This window comes from Lathamus discolor, chromosome 5 (assembly GCF_037157495.1).
Source record: "Lathamus discolor isolate bLatDis1 chromosome 5, bLatDis1.hap1, whole genome shotgun sequence".
NCBI lineage: Eukaryota > Metazoa > Chordata > Aves > Psittaciformes > Psittacidae > Lathamus > Lathamus discolor.
The window spans coordinates 73,996,575-74,023,555 of record NC_088888.1 but is presented as its reverse complement, the minus strand read 5'-3'; the positions used below and the strand labels follow the sequence as shown (position 1 = coordinate 74,023,555).

General features: G+C 37.2%; 1 protein-coding gene across 4 annotated transcripts in view; it reads right to left on the bottom strand.

Annotated features, from left to right (window-relative positions):
- Positions 1 to 26,981, bottom strand: part of RNGTT (RNA guanylyltransferase and 5'-phosphatase) — a 192,070-nt gene that overhangs the window by 138,526 nt on the left and 26,563 nt on the right. For all 4 annotated transcript variants that reach the window (XM_065681256.1, XM_065681254.1, XM_065681255.1 and 1 more), the window contains 3 exons: positions 20,366 to 20,475; positions 19,497 to 19,598; positions 6 to 141 (listed from right to left, as the gene is read on the bottom strand). In XM_065681256.1, the coding sequence (XP_065537328.1) occupies positions 6 to 141; positions 19,497 to 19,598; positions 20,366 to 20,475 (348 nt within the window). The remainder of the gene's footprint in view (positions 1 to 5; positions 142 to 19,496; positions 19,599 to 20,365; positions 20,476 to 26,981) is intronic.

Sequence of the window (26,981 nt, the reverse complement as noted above, 5' to 3'; positions counted from 1 at the left end):
CTTACCCCATCCAGAAGAGTGTTTGCTAGATGTGTGCGAAGATCTTTACGAAATGGAAATTCCAGATTAGACACATGAAAAATTGAATTGTCTCTATCAATCATATAAACTTCATTCTTGCCATCAATCAGCATCATGTACCTGCAAAGGCAATGTTAAGATATTATACTTTAAAGTATATCCTCTACATCTACTACTTTGACTTATATTAAGTGCTAAAGAAAAAGCAATCATGACAGATGTCATCAGAAAAGCATTTTAGAAGGATTTTTTTACAGTTAAAAGTTTAAACCTATTGCTTTGAGAAGGCAGATAGTTTAGCTCAGTGCAACTGTCACAAAGAAAAAACGTTTCAAATATAAAAGTTCAGAATATATGTATATATATATATATATATGCCAATGTTGATGTGTCCAGATAAAATGATGCTTGAAAATCTATTAAAAACAACAGAGGTTTAATGCTGTAAGAAATACATGAGGCTAATTCAGTTAAACTCAGCTAAAAGATCCTTTACTGCAGTTCTTGCTTTATTATATGGACCAGAACTTTGCCTGGTATAAATCTGCAGAGTTTCGTTCAAAAGAAACACCTTTCTTGTCTTTCTATTACTGGCTATATAACACTGCAGTATTTCAAAGTCCCAGCCAACTACTGAGCCACTTTTCCTTAAAACACTGACAAATTCAGTTAAGGTATATTCCTCTCACATTGCACACAAAGAAAACACCAAAGCTTACTACACTATCACCAGCAACTTGTGAGCTTGGTTCATTTGCAAACATCTGATATTTCTAAAAGTCTCTTTACATTATGACAGCATTTGGGAGCTCAAGTCATTAATCTCAATTAATGAGATTAATGAGCTCTAGACTAATCCCACAGAAGACTGCTCTAGAGGGGTAACTATTTGTTATTGTATCTCTATTATATTGTACTCTACTGTATTCAGTATACAATAAAAAACAGTGAAGAAGGAAGAAAAAATAGTGGGGAAAAAAGAGACAAAAACCACAAGAGACACAAAACAGCATGATAGCTGTTAACACACACAAGCTACCTTTGGAAAGTTTGCTTTGATCTTTGCAAGAGTACGAAAGTAGTTTCAGGAAGAATAACAGAGCAGCTAGATACACAGACAAAGGTCTTCTCAAACTTCTGCAGCAGCCTAGAAGGGCACAGCCTGACCGGGGAAAATAAACTGAAGACATCTCAGCAGAAACTAGTATCAAAGGCCAGATGCAACAAGTCAACATCTTAGCAGTGAATGAGAAGTAATAAATGCGGAGCATATTTCTTCAATGTGAGGGCAGTGAGGCCCTGGAACAGGTTGCACAGAGAAGCTGCGGATGCCCCATCCATGGGCCAGGGCTTGGTACCAGATAATCTTTAAGGTCCATTCCAACCCAAGCCATTCTATTATTCCATGATTTATATACCACAAGCAAGTGAAAGTGAAGAATAGCAGCTTGAATTTGATATGGTAAAGGAAGACAGAAACTGCCATGGGGCTCAGAGGTTTGGCAAAGCAAAAAAGACCAGAGAAGTGCCTACTTGGAATCAACAAAATGTAACCGCATTTAGTAAGATACGTGAAAAGAACAATAGAGCTATCAAGATGGGATAGAATAATCAGACAGGGAACACCATGGCTTACCAGCAGTGCAAGAAATAAGCATGAGACAAAGCTGACATAAAGACTCAAAAGTAAGTCCAAGTTCAGTGTCCCAGTCAAACCCAAGTTATGTCACGTTTACTAACTATCACCTGAGCTGCTGTGACTGAACTTACGCCGTATCGTGCTGTAATTGTGGTGTTGGTCTACACCAAACTAGAGTGTGACCCAGAGCTGGGCTTTCTTTCATTGATCCTTTCATTTCACCCTGCACACAGACGTGCTAAAAACAAGTCTTATTATAGAAGTTCTGAAGTTTTCTGAGGATAAAAGTCAAAATAACAGAAACCCCAGAAGAGAGAAAACTAGGAGCATTGGCAACCATCAGGATAGCTCAATGGTTATCAAAGTTCACAGGATTTAACGTTCTTGAATAGCCTCTGATGTAAACAGGGTGGGGACCCAGCCTTCCCAGAGCAACTAACCCATTTGGACTGCAGCGCAGTTTCTTTCACAGCACTGACCAGGAAATCACTTGATTAAAAGTAAAAGGTTCTAGGAGTTTCACCATCCGTGCTAGAATATTTTGAAACAATGAAAGCATATTTTGAAGATTCATTTGGCAAAGAACTTATAAAAGTCTTTGGATACATACGGGGGGGGGGGGGGGGGGGGAACCAGTACTTTTTATAATTCACCCATGTCTCTTTAGAAAGTCCTGGTTATGAAGAAATAAAAGCAATCAGTAGTCTCCTCTAAAATTCACCACTGATCTTACAAGTAATGCCCATAGGACCCCTGCTGTCAAAACAAATCAGAGAGCATCCTCCAGAAACCCTACAGGCAAACGGTCTATGCAGGCAGCTGTCCTGTTGTCTGCAGAGATCCTGCCTCTAGAAATCAGTAGATCTAACTACAGCAGCACAGTACCACCCATGCAGCTTAAATTAATACCTTCTTTCAATATTACGACTATAATCATAATTCACCATAGATCAGCTCAACTAGCGTTTCTCTGCACACAAGATGTGTACTTCAAGATGTTACACAGCAGTTGCAAAAAAAGAAAAAGACATATGAGCAGAAAACCTCAAGTCAGCAGGGGTGAGTAGATTAAATCAATGCAACATTAGGAGAGCTGAAAGCTGCACAAGATGCTTTATGAAAAAAATAATTCAATAAGCATTCACCCAGATAACTTGGCGCCAGCTCTTCAGAAGCAAGAATAATCTACAGACAACACTCATTTTTCAAACCATGTAAATTTATTCAAAACTAATTATGAAAAGCATGTGTTTTTCTCAAAACTTGAAGAAACCATGAGGAGGGAAGAAAAGGTGCATAAGCAACAGAAAAAGAAATTATGCACGCCGCTTTTATAAACAAGTTTAATTGGCCATCTCTACACTCCCATATTCACTGCTGGTTTAAATACATGCTTTTATTGTAACTTGCTTCAACGAAAAAAGAGCATCTGACGCTTCAAAAGATCTAGCACTCAAAAAAACATGTATTTGCATCATTACGAACATGGTACAATAAGAGATCTTACAACTGTTTTGAAAGAAAAGAAAAAAGAAAAAAGAAAACAACAAAACCACCAACAGTTTAAAGCTTTGTTTTCAGCCACCTAAAACATCTACAGGTTCAGACAACATACAGAAGATTTCATCAAAACCTATTACTCGAACATCAAACCTAAGGCTAACACACCACCACTTTCTCTAGATCTTTCAGTCAAATTACTTCAGAATTGGTAGCAGGATAGCCTACCAGCCACCAGAGGTGAGATTCCTTCTCTTTCAAACCACAGCACTAATGTTACATCTCTTCTCCCACGATTTCTCTTTCACTTTTTAAAATTTGCCACTGATTATACCCTAAATTCTAAATGACAGGGACAATGGGAAGCCTTACAACTGCACGTAAAAGACTTCCAATCAAAGATCACCAGGAATCACAATTATATCCTACTTCAAAGGGCTACTGAGAGCAGCGTGTGCTTACTTTGAAGACCAAAAAAAGAAAAAAAAATTGGTCTCAAGACAATAAATTAATGTAGACCCATTTGTCACGGGTCTCGTGGTAATGATGTATTCACCTAACTTAAAGCTGAACAAGTTCTCTGCACGAGAAAGACATGAGACTGACCTAGTATTTCTGTTTTGAAAGGGTTTTGTTTGTTGGAGTTTTGGTTTTTTTAAGCTGAAAGCCTGAAAACACCTCCACCCTTCAATGTAATAAACTATTGATAAAATCTCTAAATGTAGTCCAAACAACACGGTTTGTCAAAAAACTAATTATTACCACCATAAGACTTCAAGAAATCTTGCAGACTGCTGATCAGTACATTTCTGAGTACTACTTGGATGTGCCCTGACTGGTGATATTTTAAGAAGTTAATTAAGGTATTAGCAGCATAAGCACTTACACCAGAATAGAGAGAGCACCTCTGGGCAATACCACATAGGCAAAGACAGAACAATGATTTCTCAAATACATTCAATAGGAACTAAAGCAGCACATAGGAGCTTAACTGTCATGCATTGTATTTCATTATGTGAGCACTACTTGCTATTACAGCTGTACATTTATTACTAATTATCTATTGTGTGTGCACCCAAAAGCTCCAATTAGCAACCAGGCCCTATTGTATTAGATTCTGCATAAATACACAAGATGACATGGCCCTGTATCAGATGGCTCAATCTGAGTTTAAAACAAGACGAATAAAAGAGCAAGAGTAGAGCACAAATAAGAGCAATAACAGAACTGCTCAATCACCTTTGATAGCTACACATGAAAATGGAGAATCGTGTTTGAATGACAAATATCGTACCTCCAAACTGCCAATCCAACTACTACAAACCAGTCAGTTTCCATTGCAACAGAAGTTCTGACAAGCAAGTTAAAGAAAAAAGTATCATGGCGTCCACACAGATTAATCTCAAAAACAGATAAATATCTAGTCTGAAATGTTAAAGTCTTAAGTTTCATTAGAAGCTACTTTTCATTCACTTCTGGTCCTGAGGCAAGGTCTGTTATCAATTCTAATTGGACATTAGTATTAATGCGATAATTCAGGAAACAGGATGAAAATTGCATTAGCAAAGAGTTATAGCTCTTGGCATTAGACAGGCAGATCTCCGAATCACCTACCAGAGTATTAATAACTTTAATCTTTAAACTTTAAAAAATGTCAACCACTAAATACCATCTTGAAAAGTTTCCTCTTCAGAAAACAATTATTTTTAGCATACTCGAATAAAGGCTCATTTGCATCCACATATATCCTGTTCATGCAGTCCACATCAGTTGGTCCCAAAATACCTGCTAGAAGAATGATTTTATTCAACTTCCATTTTCAGTTTAGACTGGTTTAGTGGTGGTAGTGGAGTTGGGGGGGGGGGGGAGGGTTTGTTTGTTTGGGGTTTTGTTTGGGCTTTTTTTGTTTCTGGGGTTTGGGGGGGGGGGTTGTTTTGGTTTTTTGTTGGTTTTTTTTTTTTTTTTTTATTTTTTACACAATTCTGAAGCTGACTCAGGCTACATTGAAAATTGTAAGCCAAAAACTTCAGATTTTCCTTTATGCAGGCATTTGGTATTTTTCACCATTAAATCTGAAAGTACATTTCAGGAAAATATTAAGGCAACATACCGCAAGCTACTTGGTCTTCCATTCAGAGACAGCAACAAGAATAGAACTGTCTCCCAAGTTCCAAATCCATTACTGTACCCACCAGAGTATACGGCCTCCATACCCTTTCCCAGCTTATTAGAAGTCACAAAACCAGCTCTAACACCAACACAGTATCTCATATTTAGCACAGTGCTTGTCAAAACACATTTACTGTGAAGCTGATCTCCTAAAAGTTCACAGAACTTTTGCCACTAAATTCAATGTTATGATGTGCCTCACCTATGTCCAACTTCTTTCCCTCACCCAAAGCCCCATCAACTATTCTAGTAATAAGGTTGTATGTTAATTTTGTACATTATAGGAGTTTCAAAACCTAAAGTGTAATTACAAAAATACAGCACAGCTTCCCCAGACTTTGAGACCTCGTTCTCTGAGTTTGAGTTCAACACAAAGTTAGTTTTTTTACAAAAACCTACAAGTAGCAAATGGATTATAAATATTTTTTAAAGCAAGCACAAAAATAGGAGCTTTCTTTGCCCCACAGCATTGCTTTAGATGGGCTTCATCAACGAAGATAATTTATTTCAACAACTGCCGTCATTGCTTTCTTCTTTTTTTCCCATTTATATGCCTGTAGTCTGTGTTATCACATTAAGGAATGCAAAATAGAAGAAATTCCATCATCAATTCTCTGCACAAAATACACAGCCGCTCTCCATTCCCAGGGGAGTTCATTACACAGCCTAGAATTCAGCCTTGTGAAAGCACTGCCCTCCCACACAAATAAGCACTACCCAACTCAGAATAGCAATTAGCACTACTAATATGTTCACTGACACATAGGCAACAACAAAATCTTGTTGCAGATAGCTTTTTCAACTTCCTAGTTTCTTTTTATGATTGGCAACACATCAAAATCATTAGCGTGTCACCACTCCATAGATAAATCAACCAGGACAAGCCAAGCAATTTGAACACTGTACTTTGGGCCTTACCACTCCCTCCTGGCAAGACAGCACCAACTTCTGGGCAGATATATCAAACACTGCAGAAAAGGGCAGGAGACTGAAAATTAATGACTGCCCTCTATCCACTAACAGTAAGAGATCATCTGTCTGTGTCACTAAGCCACTGCAGTTCCAGGTCCTGGCCTGAATCCACACTGTGCTGGATCTAGACTAAGTTTAAATCAGACGAGTTTGAAGTTGGCCTCTGGCAGATGGAGCAATACACCCTGAAGTCCCAATAAAGGAGAAGGCTCAGCTTGCTTTCTTCTCTTATGTTAATTGCTGCTGGCAATGATTGCTGCTTCAAACTATGTGTCCTGAAGGATGATAAAGCCGGGACACAGGAACACTAACACAGGAAGTTATGTGAAGACTCATAATATTATTTTCAGTGTGTAAACGAAAGGAAAACAGTATCTTTTCAATCAGCACACTGACAGCTCCATCACAAATACTATTTTTAACTTGCATATGTGTTTTCATTTGCATAAGTACATAGCATATCAGCCAGCAAGGAAAAAAAAACTACTGCTACACATAAACAGCTATAGAATTATGCATTTGACTTGCTCCAAATTCTAAATAATTTTTTAAAAAACACACACAGAGGCCCTTGGAAGTTAGTCTGTTCTGAATATACCAACACTTACCAACACATATTGCTCTCACGTATTAATACGTATTAACTTTCAGGTTAAATTCTCATCAACAGTCTCCCCAGTCTTTTAAAACCAACAAAACCCCAAAACCTTAGATCCTGACTGACAGTCATTCCCAATTAACAGCCTCCAGCTCCAATATTTCTAATTCATGACCTTGCATTTTCTCCAACTAAGTATCTTTCCAGTTTTATTATTCTGCTCCTCAGTGAATTCAGTGAGGACTTGTCTCCCTCATTTGTTTGTCAGAACATACTTCATTTCTGTTTCAAAGTTCTTAATGACAACATGAAATTAATATTCAGGATCTCCACCTGTGGCTTTCTATGTGTTTTCTTTCAAAAACATGCACCTACATTTTCTTTCAATCCATTTTTTACCTATCTTACAATTCTGGCAATCTTTATTAGCCTCAGTTTCTATAATAGACCAAAATTCTGTCAAAGCCCAGAAGCATGAGATCTAACACTATTCTTGTGTCAAAAAAAACCTATTTCCCCATTACATTGTATATAAACTCCTACCAAATGGCTGAACTCGGAGGAGATGCCATTCCTCATCTATACTGAAGACTATTCCTCGGTCCTTCTAATTCCATTAACTACTTCCCTTAATTTATCCAAATCTGTCAGAGAGAACCTACATTACTGATCTATTTTCATCCTCATTACAGTCATGTTACAAGTTTAAAGCAAAGCCTTTTCATCAATGATCCAATCTTATCTTCTACAACCAAGGGGTTTTTTTACTCAGTATTAAAATACTGTGTTACTAGGCTGCTGTTTAGTAAATAAACGTATCGCGTGTCTCTCTTATTACATTTGGAAACACCTGGATTTGTCACTGGTCAAAATTCTCCATGAATTCTCCACCTTCACAAGGGGGTAGAAAAGTTTCATAATTATAAGATGTCTACTTTCAGGTAAAATGAATAGTCCCCTGGGCTTCAAGAACTGTGTCAGCTAATTCTCATTACATCAGTGGAGATCTAGACACTCAACATGCATTAAAGTGTGCTCACAGTGACAGTTCTGGTCAGCCTGGGTATCTATCTGCAGCAGATAAAGCAGTAACCCAGAAGCTCTTTTGAAGATTCCTGTAGTGATATTTAAAAACCCAAAATCCGTAACACGTTTTTATCCTTCAGCTATTATGAAAATAAAATGTTATCCCTCAAACTTCATTTTGCTTCTTTCCTAAACAAGGAATGCTTTCCAATACCCATGGTACAGTAAGGAAAGTTGTGCTAGCATATCTGCTACACCAATGTCTAATTTCATGAGAAGCTAGAAGGTTCCCAATATCCAGCCTGATGTTCTGAATCACGTCATCAAGTGACTGCTGCCCTGATTTGATGCTAGTATGGAAAAAGAAAAAAAAAAAATCATTTTCTTATTTATCACCTTACATATATCACAATGAAAGGGCTATGCTTGATTTCTATATTGACAGAATCATTCAGATTGGAAAGGGCCTTTTAAGATCATTGAGTCCAACCATACACCTAATGCTGTCAAGTTCACCACTAAACCATGTCCCTCAGTGCCACCTCCACACGTATTTTAAATACCTCCAGGTGTCAATGAATTTATATTCATCAATTCATCCCTCTTATTTGAAACCACAGAATTTTGTTTGCACAAAATCCATTGAGGTGATATTCCCCACAACATATACACTTTATGCAAACTACCTCTGTAAGATAACAAGTAGCCCATAGCTTATACAGGCATTCATCTCCATAACCTTTACTACCTTTCAGTCTCCTCCACTGTTCTCTCACTCAACATCAATTACTTTTCTTATTCTTGCCTGCCACCAATCTCTTTTAAGTTCTGAATGCAAGTTTCCCCCTTTTTTTTGCTCTCCTTGACAACCCAAGTTCCAGAAAAGAGTTTTGTCACTATTATGACCCTGAGAATCACCAGAAGCGATGCAGTGAGTCTGCAGATGACAACGCTTACTACAGAAATCTTCAGAATGCTCCAAACTACAATAATGAACAATACAAGTTTCAATATCCAAAAGGTATCAAGGCAGGCTATCTAAAGACACAGGCAGGAAGAGAGAGATAGGACCGTACTTCCCCACCTTACAAGATTCTAAATTAACTCTGTCAGTTGAGAAAGCTGATATAGCAGCACGCAGCAGCTACTTTTCAGAGGTCAGAAACGCATCTGCAATTCAAAAAAAATAAAGAAACAAATAAAACAAACAAACAAAATCAGCAAACAAACTATTAGGTCAAATAATGAACAGGATGGTGCGCAATAAAGAAATAATTTTGCATCACTGTACAACATACCAGTATCCCCTCACCTGGGATACAGTGTACACCAGCAGTTTTCCAATAAAGAATATAAGTAATAGGATGGAGCACGGGTAAATGCACAAGAAGTGTGGAAACTGGTATCCAGGTATCATTCCTCCTAATAAAGTATCATAGTTGAGACTGATTTCAAGCTTTAAGTTTTTCCTGTTTTATAACTCAAGGATAAATATGCCTTTAATTAATTTAACAGATGGCAAATTTAAAACCAATGTAAAACTACATTTTCTATCTAAAGTATTATTAGACTGTGAAATTCTGCAACAGAGCTGGTAAAACCAAGAATTAAGCAAGGTTAAAGACTATCCAGTTACAGTGTTTCTCTTGACTGCCTTCCAGGGTTTTAATTAAGTTAGAATGCTCGAGGGGGTTTCTTTCTAAAAGGATATTAAACCTTATGGGTTAAATTTGAAGTTGTCTTATTGTCATTACTCGACCTACAACAAAGGGTAAATTACTCTACAACTACTATATACCGAAGAATTCTTACAGTGCACTATGACGTGTCTGTTTTGTAAAGCAAAAGAAAAATTTCACTAGCTAGAAAAGATGTGACCCAGTAACAGAATCTCTATACTAATAGATTTGTTTAAAATACTAGATTCTCTTTGTTTCACCCAAATTTTAACGATGCTAAGTTGTCAAGTACATTTCTACATTAGTGGGAGGAACACTACTGGAAAACAAACTGTATAGTATAATGCTCTGATTACTTTGTCGAAAAGCTGAAACATTAACAGAACAAGTTATATCTAAAGCTTGAATGAACTACTGAATTCACTTATAATTTATTATTATCTATTGAACTTCAAGATTGCTTGAACTTGCACCCCAGCTTGAACTTGTACCCCAAGCTTTGAAAAAAGGAGGTTCCCTCAACTTGGAACTGATTTATGCTAAAACATATGCTGGGTCAATTCTGTCAACATCACAGGCACAAGCCACAGAAGAGCACAACTGCCATTTGTGCTCACAGATTAGAAGACCAGTGCCAAGGGAAATGGCTGCCCTAGATACTTGTATAGTTAAACTTTACAAACTGAAAGTCATTCTTCCCTGAATAAGCTTAAACCATTACACTTAACGGATGTGCCTGTAATCCCCCTAAGAAAACCAACAGCACAGGACACACTGTTCCACTATTCAAAGCAGTCTGGGAGAAAGGAAAATAAATAAATAAGCCAGTAACCACTGATACTTATCATTTGAATATCAGGTACACACACAGGACTAAAACACACATTTTAGGACTACAGTTGAATACTCTAAGATTAGCATTCATAGCACAAGCTACATAATAAGCATTTTAATGCATTAACTATTTATAAATAAACAAAAGAACTTGCTTAGAAGACAATCTGTCCAAATATTCAAATAGTTATATATGAATAATCAGCTATGCAGTCAAACAGCTTCAGAACTCTGCAGCATCAAGCCTGCTACTTCACAAAATATACCTCCATATGGTATCACATCAGCAGTGGCCCTTAGCCGCTTAAGAAAGAGACAAAACCCCAAAAGTTGTCTTTCTACCATTTCTTTTCAGAGTCTTGACACTGTTGCAGGCACATATAAATGGGAAAGAACAACCCAGAGTAAGAATGCCTTCTTTGGCCATTTGGACCAATTTTGATCCGGGGATGACATGTTCTATCACATCTATTTATTCATTCCTCTATATTTATCCAATGATAACAGACTTCAGGAGATGAAGAAGCAGCAAAGTGATATGGATGTGTCTTAGTAACAAAGAAGTAAATACACCATTACCACCACTCCTCTCTCCCCCAAAAAATCCCACATCAAACCACCCAACCCAAAGGCAGCATTAAGGTAAAAACCAATTTCTGCCTAGCCCAAAAGCAGTGAAATGAACAGACCTGGTCTATAATATACATCTCTACTTTACACAATACAGCCTTGTGGGAACTTCTGAGGAGTAATATTATTTATACCAAACACTTCCAGATACTCATCTAACACCTGATGATACTCTGTGCTGCCTCATTTGACATACAGTCAAAAGAGACCACTCCTGGTTCATAATCAATGTAGTTAAAACAGGATCAACAAGTTATCTGGTAACACCCATGACTCCGGCTACCAAAATCTGCCAACTCCTTTTCTGCTGTCAAAGCCAGTTTTCAAGCCAAAGCCTAGGCATGCTCTCATTCCCTGCACAGTATCTGGAAAAGGAAGAAAAGACAACATGTCCTTAGAGAACTTGTCAACAAGTGGAGATGAGGACACCTCGTGCTAGAGCTTCTTCACTCTGAGCTACAGAATGTCTTTACTTTGAGATACAGGACATGCTAAAAATGCTGAAAGTGCCCATAATCTCACCTGAGCTTATCAAAGTTTTATTTTTGCACCCCCAAATAAAAACTCAAGTAAGATTACAATATTCATGGGTTATATTCCATATAACAATATTCAGTGCTGTGGGGAACAGGCTGATATCAGTCTTGTAATCCTAAAGTTACTGCCAAACACAACTATAAAGGATAATTATTATGATAGAATGAGCAGACTCACATCTCAACTACCAAAACCCCAACTTTCTAGACCCAAAACACATCATTCCTGCTTTCCCAACCCATCTTCTCTTCCCCTCCTATCTAAACACACAAAACAATGAATTAGGCATCTGCTTTTTCAGAAAATTAAGAGGAATGTTTAGAATGCTTAATACCTGTGAATTGTTCTTTTCAGCAACCATTAAGAAAGGCAACTTATACATTATAATCCAGAATCATACATGTGACCTCCTTATACTTCTGCAGAAGCTTGACATTTATCTTTACACACTTGAGAGCTAAACTGCAGGTCCCTAGTAACTGCTTAGTACTGTAGTCTAGAAAAGCTACTTGCAGCTTTTAATCTTGACTGGAGGGGGAGGAAGGAAGGAAGCTTTGTTAAAACTGTTTCAATAACTTTCACAACTTCAATTTCCAGCCAAAATATATGCTATCTCCAGGTAAGTATATTATTCAAAATAAAGTCAGTGAAATAAATCTCACATAGACTTCAGACCCATCCAGAACCAAGGTTCTTTCAGCTGCAGAACTACAGAACTAGTTTAAAAATGGCTGAGCTTGTTTTGTCTGAAAAAGCTACTTAATTATTTAAAAGGACCATGAGAGACTTTGCCATGTAATCAAAACCTGCATTTCCCTTCCAAAAACGTTAAAAACATAGCATAAAAGAAAACAGTGCAGTTAGGAATAGAGTACTAGCAGCAACCACTTCACCCTTTTAACCAAGGTTTTTGTTCCACACCTTCTCTTTAATTACCATACCATTTTGACAGTTTCATAAGCATAATAGAAAACTCCTTACAACTACTTTTCAAAGAAAATGGTAACAAATGCCTGAAGAGTAGCTGTCCTACATACACAAATGATGTACAATTAACACCCAACAGTTGAGGCTTTGCCTATTGCTGCTAGTTACATAAGCACATGATTTGCATAACACTCATTTAACTTGGAATCAAACCATTTGAGTTAAGCCCAGTCATTCACAAAACCTTCACTCCTATTAAAAAATCCATTTGGTCCCAAAAAGTCTGTTCAGTACACGTCCTGAATACTTTTCAGTATTTCTGTCCGTCAAAATTTTAGACCACAGAAACATGCCCCAGCCACAGAGAAAGGGATACAAAGCATTATGAACCAATGGTAAAAACTGATAAACATTTAAGTCTGTTCCTTAAGATGAGTGGGGAGATGAGGAAGAGAAAGGAAAGGAAGGTGCACAAAGCACTTAAGTGATTCTTGTATGGGTTCTTCACCCCATCTTATCATTAGGAGGAAAAAGGTCCTTGCTGACCCCAAGACCATGAATAACCCTAAACACAACTAAATGACAAGACACTCAAACACAGTATATTCACGTATTCACTTACTCACTAGCCATATAGGTGTCCAGAAAGGGGTATTCATACCTTGAGAAAAGCTCTATATTCACAGATGCTTTTCATTGATTAACAGCTCTAAACTGGTACCTGTTGGTACCATTTCTGAAGCCATCTGTCAAATCTCAACATTCTGCATTTTTGACCCCCTCCTCTTAAGAAAGAATCCACTAAAAATTGTGTAAACCTCTATTTCAGGCATTTCCACTACTGGGCATAAAATTTCACATCCATGAGAATCTGGTCACATCATTTGTAGCAATCTGAAAATTAATTTACAGCTTCTTTCTCATTCCCAACAGTTCAACTTCACACGAATATCTTTGCTCCCAGGAGACAATTTTTCTGTTCTCTAGATCTGCTTTTGTGACAAGCCCATCTCTTGCTCTTAACAATGAATTCTCAAGTGTATAGATTTTTTTAACTGGATAAGTATTACCCCCGGTCTTCTCTGTCTTCATTCATACTCATTATCCCAACTTTTTCTCTAACCTCCTTCTGTCTCTCAGGGATAACAGTTTTTCCATGAACGCATTTAACCACATCTTCTTTAATCCTTTGCAGACCGGCTACCATTTTTCTTTCTTGCCACCTAATTTTGAGCTAGTTTCTTTTACCTCTTAATTTCTAAAACAAAAAAGCTGTTTCTGTTTACTCTTTTTTTAGATATGTTCTTCAGCAATGATCATCTTTTCACAAGTTACTCTTGTCACAAATTACTTTTGGATAACTTTTCATATTAGGAATCTGCAATTTCTCAGTTATGCATGTAAGCTTCATCTCATCCTCTAAATTAGCAAAGAACAGGGAAAGAAAGAAGTATTTAGCTATGCAAATTCAGGAAGAAGCTTTTACCTTGTCTGAATTACATTTTAACAACATTCATGAAATTTTATCTTAAAACAAACCCAGTAGACTTTCTTTAAGTTATGGTCATAAATGTGTTTCTGAAGAGGCTGCAACTGCCAATAATTTTAAAGTTCTTAGCAAAAATGGAAATTTTCTTCTGTTTCTATAAAAAGCTAAATTTAAGAAAAGTGGGAAGCTATCATAAGGTTGATAATATATCAACTTGCATGCTTTGGATAAATCAAAATTATTAATAACAGTCCAAAAATCTGGCCCCCCCTTTTATCATACAGTTTAGTGTACCTTTACTATTTTTATTTATTATTACGATGCTGAAAAAAAATGAGAATTATTTAGGCAATAGGCTTTTTTCCTAAAATGTAATTTGATAATCATGAAAAAAAATAACTAACTTCAGAGATTTTCCTATGTTGTTACAAACACCTTGTAGCCAATTAGCAGCAACTGGCAAAGAGCTGTTGTACATTCGGTATCTAGTTTGCATGTAGGTATCTGCAAGCCATCAAATCTGCTTGAATATTTTCAAATATAATGGCCTTTGGCAAGAACTACCTGTTCTGCATTTTCTTAAATAGCTGTGTTACTGTAATTGAACAGCCATAGGATTATGATCATATTTATCATTTTTTACTAGAACTGCATGTGTACAGATGTGAAAATAAAAAGGTATTCATGCAAACGAAAAAGTATTAACTTGCACCCCTTAATAGCTTGCATCTAGTTCAGGTCACATTTTACCATTATAAAACCCACTCCTGTTTAATTGCATTAATCTTAATTATTCCACATTTTAAAGCTTTTTATTATTCTTCATGGTAACAATCTTTTTTATTTTTTTCCCTTTCAAAATTGGCATCTTATTACTTTACCAACCCCACTCCTGTCTGAACATTCATCTCCACTCATTAGAACAAGCATCTGCTACAAACATTATTAATGAAATACATATCAAGGGATACAGCAAGCCGTTAACCACCTGGGTTAATCATTTTACAGTACAAAGTTGACAATGCAGAGTCATATAGTATGCCTTAAACATACTGTTACAATTATCTTCTTCAGAGAACAACTACTATTTCAGAAGCACAGTACTACAAAACTAGATAAATTCGTAAAGCCATATATACCTTGTAGCTACTGTCAACATACAACATATAGTTCATCTCATTAAAGCCAAGAGGAATGATTTTAGTAGTGGGAAATTTGCCCTTTGGATTTCTGTGTCTTATGAATAGCATTAAAATTATTTTTATAACACCAGAGGTCTGACAACTGTTCCAATAAATATAGAGAATTCATACCAAATAAGTCAGAATATGCAGACTTAAGTGATTTATATTTTCCCAGTAATAATTTAAAGCAATATGATTTTAGAGGTGTTTTTCCTCAAGAGTTGCATATAACATTTACATACACGCAAATAGCTGGCACAGAGGAAATATTTTTCCAAAGACAGACAAAACTAAGTGAGCTTCAAAGCTCTTTAAAGTTCATGTGTCTAAACCAGAGCTGCAAATCTTTACACAGAGGCATTTATAAACAGGAAGGGAGAAGTATTTGCTCACACCCATTGCTGTTTGGAGCGAGCATGCCCCAGAAGGGAAGCAGGAGTGAGAAGCTGGTGTGCCTAGCTGATGCTGATAAGGGTTCTGGAAACCAGGCACTGAATAAGCAAGACCACAGTGTAGACACTAACTCTGTCAATCAGGACAGACAAAGCAAATGTAAGTCAAAAGATTCTGGACTCAAGGCTCCAAGAGTATTGAATTGAGGAGGATGTGTTTTGACCCAAACCAGACTCAGACCCACACAGTTACGAAAGCGTGTAAGATACTACCCCACTAAATTTTCCCAAAATATTTTGTAGGGTCACTGTCAAATAATTGAAGTAACCAGTTTCACATTTAGTCAATGCAAGATGCTACATAATGCTCTTTCATTTAGGGATTTTTATTTTTTTTTTTCAAAAAAAATTATGGGTATAAAAATGTAATTATGCTAAGAAAGCAAGAAAACATGCACAGTTCAACCACTGAAAAACAATAAAAAAACCCACCCACCACCACCACAGCTCTTGAACCAGAAGGGTGAAAGTTCAGCTTCAGCTGAAATCTAGGAATAGCAAATGCCTTTGGAGAAAAACAAAAGTCGTCACTGAAATTACCAACACTACATGTCAATTAAAACAGCCTACAAATACATGTTTCAGCCATGAAACCTCTAGAAAAAGACTGCTGCAGGAGATATTCAACAATAGTGAAATTTAAGAAGTTTGGCTAAGTTGAGCAGATATTGCTATTAACTGAAATGAGAATATTTTATTTAAGTGAGAAAGTACAGTACAAAGCTATTAATTAAGCATCTGCTTTTCTGTAAGACCAATCAGGTCAATGAAACAGCAGTGCTTTTTTTAAGCAAAGAGCAAAACAAAACAAAGTATGTAAATCAAATAATATTGTAATAGGCAAACCCTAGACTGCTGCATCTAAACCACCCTTAACAGAATAGCTTCAGATATCTGATGACAGGGGTTTCACCTCCAGATAAAGTAAGCCAGGATCCGTAAATGGATCTCCACTAACTGATGTCTTAATATTAAATTCAGGAAGGTCACGCCTGTCAACTCAAGTATTCCGAATAATTAACAAAAATCTGTTTAATTGCATCTGGAGTCCAGATCATTGGAGAACAACAAAATAATTAGAAGAACATCCAGTGCAAAAACTGTGACAGTTATTTTTCATTGTTGATTAGGGTAGCTATCATGCACAGTGTCTAAATGTCCAAATAATAGCTCAGGGTTTCATCTTTAATCTCTCTTTCACAACATTCCTTCAGCTGAATTTCATTAACACTGGATCTTAGACTGTAGCACCATTTTCTTCCCTGCATATACTTATCAGTCTGTGTATCTCCATAATTAACTACAAGTTACTATCTTTAGAGAAAATTTAAAAGAACTGTTTAGTTCCCCCAGTTTCATTCTTCATCCATTCTGATTTGTCACCATTCTAGAACTCCAAAAACATGGACAGAATGTCCAAAATACTGAAAATTTCTACAAGAAATTACATATGCACTCTTAATCTCTTTCACAAAAGACAGTCTTCCAGGTGCACTACAATTTTCTACATAATTATTCTAGTATTCAGAATGTATGTATCCCGTACATTTGAGTAAGAAAATAAGAATATTTCATAAGATTTCAGTATTCCAAATTAAAAATTTAACTGACAAAGAAAGACTCTTCAGGTCAGTTTAAGTTGGCTGAGTTTCCTTGTTTAGGCTCAGCAGCGTTTGAATGCACTCTACTGCTCTGTGAATAAGACTGTATCTCCCAACACCATCCCTCTGCAATTTCTCATCCTGAGAATGCCTGCATCACATCACCCAAGTGTTCATGCATACAACCAGCCCATGTTAATAAGCCAAATATTCCCACCCACTTCTTAATGCTTGCGTGCCATACTGAGTGCAAGCTTGCTTTTTATTTTCACACCATGCACTGCCCGAGCTAATAAACCCTTGAAGAACAAACTCCACAGATGACACCTGAAGGGGTTTGGGTTTTTTTCATAGGACACAGCTTGTCCTATATTCTGAATTTTGCTGAACCCTGACTGACTCCATGTGGAATCATTTGGTAATTCTCATAGGACCCCAATTCCCCACATTTTCCAGGATTTTCAGTATGTGGGATACTCCACTCTACTTACTAAAGATAACAAACTTAACAAAATAAAGAATGAAGAATGAACTTCAGAAAACAGCTACAGCCCACACTGCTTGTTTATTTAGTATCAAAACTTTACTTTGTTGTCTCAGCACATGGGAGAATGATATCCCAATACACTGCAAGACCAAATACACAAAACCAGTATTTTAACTTTACCAGCCTCAAAATGAAAGTTCTTATACATCTCATCCACATACCCAATGCCTTCTAACTTGTACACATGTAAACACTTAACTCTTTTACTAGTCTAAGCCACTACGCACAAGTGAGCACAAGAGTCCTCCTCTTACTCATTGTAATTGCACTTTTTCTGATCAGGTCAAAGCAGGTTAAAACCCTTTTTATCTGCTCTAAGCGAATAAAAATGAAAGTCATTCTGCTTAGCACAGATTATAAATATTTAAATACCACTGTATGTAAAGAACATCTTTTAGAAATAAAAATCAAGCTATTGAAATGAATTTGTCACACAATTTATATTCTTCCTGTTACTGAAACACTACTGACTATAACGTAAGAAATTACATTATTAATTACCTGACGATAGAACCCACAACAAAAAGAAAGGTTGTGATCTGTATGGTATGAGTAGTATAGGTTAAAAACATTTGTATTAATATCAGAGATTCTTGATTTTTTAGCTTCAAACCAGAAATACTGAAGAAAAACAGAAGCTTGGAGTACCAATCTCCACTTACGATGATCAAGAAAGATTTGTTTGTATGAAGAGCCACAGTACCCCTTCGCAACAGTGCAAGGACACAGGGAACCTAGCATTTGGTGTTTTATTTAAATGTGAATAGCAAATACCTTCTATACCTCATCCAAGCTGCTGAGTGTAAAGGCAAGAGACCCTATATGACATGGCTTTTTCATAAGAGACAAAGCAATGAAAGTACACCCAATGAGACCTGTGTTTACACAACTGAATTTCATGCCGTTGAGACCAATCTACAATCAGTTACAAGCAGAGGAAAGTGTTTTGCCATTCTATGTTTGATGTGTGGAGTCTCTCCTACTTTGAAATGCTAACACAAGAATATTGGAGAAATCAAATACAAGCATGCATTTCAAATCAGTGATAACACCACTCAAGAGCAACCTGGTGTAGTGGAAGGTGACCCTGGCCATGGCAGGGGGGTTGGAACTAGATGATCTTTAAGGTCCCTTCCAACCCAAACCATCCCATGATTCTACACACTGATTCAATCAGATTGTAGTCTGTTATAAAAAAATGTCATGCCTACAATCAATGTACAAGAACCGGTGAGGAAACGTGAAACTACTGACTCTTTGGCTAACCGGAACTACAAATTTGAACAATGGATCCCAGTATGAATGCATTTCTAATACTAGCCAGCTTCTGAAGAATCAACTAGAGATTTTAATTTAGCTTTTATAAACAAATTATTTAGCTTAACAAACTTTTACTGTTATCTAAGATTGTTCTAAGGCCTTGGTGGCAAGTCTTGCCTGACAGACAGGCAAGGGAGGAGAATAAAAATACATACATTTAGGTCAGTCTGCAGAACAGCTGCTAAAAAGAAACCTGGCCGCAAACTTCAGCAAATGTTGGGTACCAACAGAGGAAAAAAAATAATCTCTGGAGTCAGTTTTGCTGTTAGAATCTGCTTTGTCCTTTGTACAAGCAAATTCACTTTCCTGAGAAAACACGAACCAGCTACCCAATTTACTGGGAGTTTCTTTTTCATTTAAAATGAACTTACCGAGTGCCATCTGCTTTCCAGCTAACTTTGTATGGCTTCTGCTCCAAAAATTTAATATTTTGTTTGTCCATGGAAACAGGCTGTGCTCCAGGGAATCCTGACCTAAAGAAAAAAGAACCATGTTTGTTAGTGTTCTGCAATAGGAAAAAATGCATTGCCTTGTGTGACATTAGACTGAAGTCACACCTTGTACTAGACTTGCTGCAAGGTTAACTTTGAGTTAGAACATCTTTGACGATAAGGTATTTTGCAAGAGGAATCAAATGTCTGTCTAATAAGAACAAGTGTATTTGTTTATGACAGTATGTGGAACTTCAAAGTTTTAACTTTGGAGGAAAAGATACTTGAATTCAAAATTACATGCACTAGAAGAACTATAAACATCAGCAAGTTAGGAAGCATTGTGATCATCAACCTGGATCGTCAGCTTTGGAAAGGAAGAGTTCAGAATTCGAAATAGTAAAACCAGCATTCTCATTAACACTGGACTATAAAAATGAGTTGGCTATTATTGAAGTGTAACAGTAGCTGTATAAATGAGTCTACTGCTTGAGCACGCACTAAATTTTACACAAAGAATTTGCACAGCAAGAATGCATTTCAATGGAAAAGCAGTTCTAGAATCTCATTTCTTAATATCAACAGCTGATAATCCCATTTCATAGTACAATGAAAGATCCTCATCTCTTTCACTGTTGAGTGTTTTTGAGGTTTGCTTTTTTTTTTTAAACAATACCACTGAAAAATAGTCACCTATTCTTCTTTTTACAATGGGCCATTTTCTTCTGAGAAACTAGAAATTACTGTAAAAATACAGAGACACTTATTTCTAGACAGTATAAATAAACAAGTTCTAAATGTTCTCATACCCTTCCCATCCACAGAACTGCTGACATTTTTGCTGTATTCCTCCTAACTTTGGTTGTGTTGTCACCTGGGTCACACATTTAACTGTTATTCCTTCCAAGAAAATTGCACCCTAAATAGAAAAAAAAAAAATAAAAAAATCAAGAAATAGTATTTAAGCTTTGACAAAAGCAGATCAGAACATGTCAATACAAGATTAAGTCTCTTTCTACAACTTGACCCTCCTGAGCAATAACAGCTTCAATAGTCCTTAAACATTTACTCCCAACCAATACAAATCAGCTGAGCTTTGCCAGTAAACTCACTGGTGAGCCATATTACGAACCCAGCAACTGAAATGAGTTATTTATGGGGGGGAAAAATAAAACAACAATTAAAAAAAAAAAAGGGGGGAGGAAAATGGTATGGGATAGGCACTGTTTAGCAAGTGCTCTCTAGAAAGTTCCCACATCAAGCTACAGCATCAGTCTGACTCATTTTTTTCATTTGTAACTAAAGCAGGCACAGTATTATGAAATATTTAATAGTAAACTGATCACATATGGAATTTGCAGGGATCAAATTAATCACCCTTAGTACACAAAACATTACACAATAAGGTAGTGCCAGACATTTATTTGTGGATGAGAATTTCAACCTAACAATATTCTAAGCCTAGAACAAAATACCGTACATTAAAGGTGACAAAACTCTTTCTGGAAGTGACGCCAATTTTTAAAGTGTCAAAAGGTATAGCCTCAAAATAAGTAACTGGAAACTAAGGGCAAAATTGACCTATGAAATGTTAAATACATTTTTTTCATACAGATACAGTATTTCTAGACCAGCAATTCCATACTTTCCTTGATTCATGGAAAGTAAGAGCTGCTCACTAAGAGCAGAGATCTAACATGAAAGATATACATAAGCAGTCTGGTAATTAGTGAACTAAAGTCACTGGGAAACATCTTTAGGCATGAGGAGCTCGGTGGTTTTTTTCCAAACAAAAATATCAGCATTTTTCTCCCTTCAAATCCTGAAGATGCAAGCTTTCAATTAAATATAGTCTTTCTTTCAGACCTAGATGGCAATTCCAATACAAGAAGTGCAATTACATGGATATCACCTCTACCTGGGTGAACTACCACGTTACATGACTCAAAACTTACACTATAGGAAAAACAATGGAAAGAATGAGGGTACATGCAGCAGCAAACTTAAAGGATTCTCAGTTGATCTGAGACAAACTTCTTAACAAACAAGAAAACATAAACAGCTGGTTTGTAACAAAATATTTGGGTAAAAATATACTTGTGTAATTTTATTCTCAATATAAACCAGATTACTAAAGCGGAGGTGGTCTCCTGAATGCCACAAAAAGAGCATATGCACAGAGCAACAATACTGAAAATAAAGCTCTAAATGACTTGTATATTCCAGAAAAAAAAATGATGCTGAGTGCAATAAAACAAATACTGCACAACAGAACACATTAAAGCCATCAGATTTACAAAGCTACAGAATTAAAGATTTCTATACAGATCCCAAATCAACCATATTTCAAAGCCCAAATTCTCAATGCAGACTAAGAAGATCAAAGCATGATGTTTCACCTGTTGAGCTATGAATCCTGCACCTGAAGATATAAATATTTCTTATCTGTTCTCTAAAATGCTTGAAACTTGCACTACCAAATCTAGCTGCCTACTACTGAAGAAAGGAGATTTTTTTCTCCCTTCTCTTTTCACACACCATGGCACTTGTCTGTGCTCTACTCCTGAACAAGTCTAGGAAATAAGTTAAGAAAAATAACATTATAAATTAGCAATTTTCTGCCAAATTTGCATCTTAAACTAGCTCACCATAGGATAAATCAGCACTAGTGCCAGCACAAGGGAAGCAGAAGGAATACAGAGTAAAGGGAAAGCAGTTTCCAGTACAGCCCACATATAGTTAAGACTGGCTCAGTTGTATCAGTATCACCAAATTGTATTCTGAGAATAATACATCCTAAAGAAATACACTAGTTCATAACCTTAATTACCTTAAGTTCTACAGACTTTCAGCCCATCACTTATCTCATATTACTGTTGTGGGCACCAGCAGGTGCAACAGCGCACAGGTGACTGCGCAAGGGAGGCAAACAGCTCTATATGGCTGGCCAGCATGTTGTCTGAATTCCAAGTAAGTGGTTAAGAGCACCACATAATAAAGGAAGATAGTCGAGCCTTGCTTCCCAGAATAATGGCAGAGTGTGATGGCAGTACAACTGCTAAGATTAAAGCAAAAGGCAGGCAACAGGAAAGATTTTCCAGAAAAGTCACAAACATTAAATTGGTGCCTGCCATTTCAATGTTGTCTCTTGCAGGTTACCTGCCTCAAGTATACTCACTTAGCTAAGGCAGAGCACTATGAAAACAAGGCGAGTCACGGGGATGCCCATGCTTAGCTAACTCAGCACTCTAGGTTTCAGGACATTTCCTTGGATAAAGTGCCAGAACTGAGCCAGACCCATGCACTTTCTACACCACAGTTGAGCTAACAGCCCCGGTGTGGTGGAAACAGGTGAGTGACGAACGGAGGGCAAAGATGCGAGAGCACTCAGCTCAGCAGGAGCACCTCAGGTCCTCAGCACTGCTATTAAGCCAAAAGTGCCAAGCCCTAATGAATCCAAGGTAACCTACATGTACTTAGTATCTACACCCTGAGCAACCTCAACACCATCTGCACTGATCAAGTTCTCATTGATCTGTACCCCTCCACCCATCACTTCAGCTGAAGATGTGGCAATGTGTTGGGAATCATAGAATCATAGAATAGTTAGGGTTGGAAAGGACCTCAAGGTCATCTAGTTCCAACCCCCCTGCCATGGGCAGGGACACCTCACACTAAACCATCTCACCCAAGGCTCTGTCCAACCTGGCCTTGAACACTGCCAGGGATGGAGCATTCATAACCTCCCTGGGCAACCCATTCCAGTGCCTCACCACCCTTACAGTAAAGAATGTCTTCCGTATATACAATCTAAACTTCCCCTGTTTAAGTTTGAAGCCGTTACCCCTTGTCCTGTTACTACAGTCCCTAATGAAGTGTCCATCCCCAGCATCCTTATAGGCCCACTTCAGATACTGGGAGGCTGCTATGAGGTCCCCATGCAGCCTTCTCTTCTCCAGGCTGAACAGCCCCAACTTCCTCAGCCTGTCTTCATACGGGAGGTGCTCCAGTCCCCTGATCATCCTCGTGGCCCTCCTCTGGACTTGTTCCAACAGTTCCATGTCCTTTTTATGTTGAGGACACCAGAACTGTACACAATACTCCAAGTGAGGTCTCACAAGAGCAGAGTAGAGGAGCAGGATCACGTCCTTCGACCTGCTGGTCGGTCATGCTCCTTTTGATGCAGCCCAGGAAGATCATAAATACCATTTGGAGGAGTGGCTGAGTGGGCATAACACCATACACACACCTCCCTGACCCTAGTGCCCATCACCAGGCCCAGGCAACAACCACCTTCAGCTACCCAGACTTGACCGAGCGCCAGTATGCTCAGAGGCTCTTTTCCAGAGGACAAGAAACATTCCAAAGCATGTCAGGAAGAGAAAGAGCCCGCATCTTCTAAAAGAGAAGAAGGGAGAGCCAGGGAGTTACAATGATCAGCTTAGATTTAATACCTAGAAATACAAGACCAAATCACAAGAACTGCCTCTAGGCATCTACAAGTAAAAATGATACACAAAATCATACTGACTGTCACTCAATAACAACAGTGTTCAACAAATCATTTGGTTTTGGTGAAGAAAAAGGCTTCACAGAATTGGGAGAAGCAGGAAATATCACATATTTTGATGCCTGCTTGGTTTGGTTCGTTCATCTTGTTCTCAGAACTCAGAAAACATGAGGTAGATGTAACTTCTATAAAAAAGAGCAACTTGTCTGGAAACTAGATTCAGAGTCAGTTTCACTAACAAAATGGAAGAATGTATTGAGGAGGAACTGTGAAGTCTGTTTTAGGTCTAAAAGAATTAATTTATTTTCCCTACATTTCCCATTAGCATATTCTTATTTTCATTAAATCTGTGAGTTTAGTAACAGGCATACAGACAGTTATGGTAGCTTAAGAACTCAGTGTTATCCTTAATTTTAAGAACAGGCTGGAAAAAACACTGTGCAATTCAGTATAAACAAAGTTCTACACTTAATAAAGAATAAGCAATTATACAAACACACACTGGTAGATAATTAGAGAAAAAGATATGGAGGCAGCAAGAGACCAAAAGCTCTATTAGTATTATTCTGTTTTGTAAAAGGCAATTATATTAAGATATATAAACAGAAGTATTAGCCTTAAGGCATGTGAAATTAATTCCTCCCTAAAAAGCACTAGCATGGCCTCAACTAAAGGCTTGTGTTCAATTATAGGCACCACTGTCTCACAAAAATGTGAGTCAACATGACAGAATACAAAAAATAGTAAGAATGGTCAGAAGTATAAAAAATATGCACTACAGAAAGAAGTCACACCCTGGTTTCAGCTGGGACAGTTTATTTTCTTCCTTTTAGATGGCACACTGCATTGGCATCTAATGTGGGAAAAGAGAAGGCTAAAAAGAAATTACACCCATATTTATGTATTCATGTACGTAAAATGCTGCTGCAAAACCAGAAAACAATTTTTTCTCATATCTGTCAAGATGCCCATGGGCAGAAGTACATGTACAGGGGTTAACCTCTGACAAAGATCCAGCTCACACATTAAAAGTTTGAAGGTTCTGGCTCAGAACTGTAACTTTTTGTCCTATTTGCAAAATCAAGGGCTTTTTTCCTAAAGATTTTTTTTTCCTGAGGTGAGGTTCTAAGTGTCAGTTAACAATGATGCTTCAATGCTACAATTACTATCACATGCACTGACAAAGTCAAAACATGTTTGGATTTCCTGTGTAGAATCTGAGACTACAGCAAACAAGTTTGCTGTTACCTGTCAACTACATTTGGGTGATGACAAAGGAAACTGTAATGACATTATGTTCTAACAGTTCCCACAGTTTCTCTAGCAGAGAACAGAAAGGCTGTCAAGACTTCTTGACACCAAAATATGGCCGTTTTAATGAAACAAGCTGAAGTAAAGTTCCTCACATCCAGGAATTTCTGAGATGGACAGCATGATAACTTCATTTTGTAGGATAGCTGGGCAGTTGTTTATTGCCTCCTCTTCTAACCCTAAACTTTTCTTCTGTCACCACAAAGATTTGGGTCAAAATGAAAATATTTCAGAACACCACTATCACCAAAGCCACCTCTAGTTTGATACTGTCTACCCCTAGGTGATTAGAGAAAGAGTCATATTAGAAGATCGAAATCATTTGCTGCAGGAAATCAACATAATGCTGAAAATTTAGCCCTTCAGACAGCAAAATAAGAAAATCTGAGCAAGAGGTATTTACCTGATAATCATTCCCCCTGTAGATTGCCTATTTACAAGGAACCACAAACAGACTGTATCCATCTCTACTGAGTTAAGAAGCAGTCCAATCTGCCAGCCAAGACCCATGGTAAAGAATTCTCCCTGTTCCTCCTCTTCATGTTCCTCCAGAGCTGCAAAACTGAATTATACGAATATGCATATTAACTAGATGATTCTTTCTTTCATAAATTCTCTAACTCTTAATTAACTTTTCATTATTAATATGCTTATTCGTATAATTTAGCTTCCAGCTTTCCAAAACCCCTATGGTGGCACATAAGAAAAAGCCTAGGAAGCCAGTATCACGACTCCTATTAGACCAGTTTAGTTTTACACTGTCTGAAAAGAGGCTGTTATTGGACCTCACCATCACACCTCATTTGCTAATACATTAAAAGGCAAGTAAAAAAAACAGAAAGTTTTGAGGTTTCAGTCCAAGTAATTTATTTAGATACAAAAGTTTTACTGCCAGGCTAATGGAGGTACTGGCTATACCCCTGAATATATTTTTATTATGCCTTTTCACAGTGTGGGCAATTTTTAATTCCAGCTGATGGACTACTTGAAAGTTTTCAAAGTTCATTTTGCTTCTGTGGACTACATTTTGTATTCCTTTCAGGCTATTTTCTTCCATCTGTAAACAATGTTGAGCAGCTGCAGTAACAACAAACTGCATTTTTGCAGCATATTTCATATGAGGATTTTTAAGTGTTTGCAAACGGACACACCTCAGCACTCAATAAGTCAGTATTATGCGAAAAGAACTGAATGTATTTTTGCACTCAGCAACATTTTCCCCTACTTTACCTGCAAATGAAAAAAAATAAAGAGTCAGGAATTTGGAGAGAACTGAGCCATTAGTCTTCAGATGACACAAGTATATTCTTTGTACTTCAGTATTAGTTCTGTATTATGGTACCTACAGCAACTCACTTCATAATTCACAATTATGCAAATGTCAAAATAATCATAATAAGTGATCAGCCATATTTCTTATCATTATACAGTTAAAACAGCTTTGAAAAATATAAAATTTCAAAGCTGTCTTGAGGGTTTTAAGCTCATCTTGCTATTTGCTAATCCTATCCTCCATCCTCCAATATTTCCAGAAGTAAGAGTATTTACCGAAATGAGCACTGAATTTTATAGATTCTGAATTTCATCCACATGGCTACAAAAAA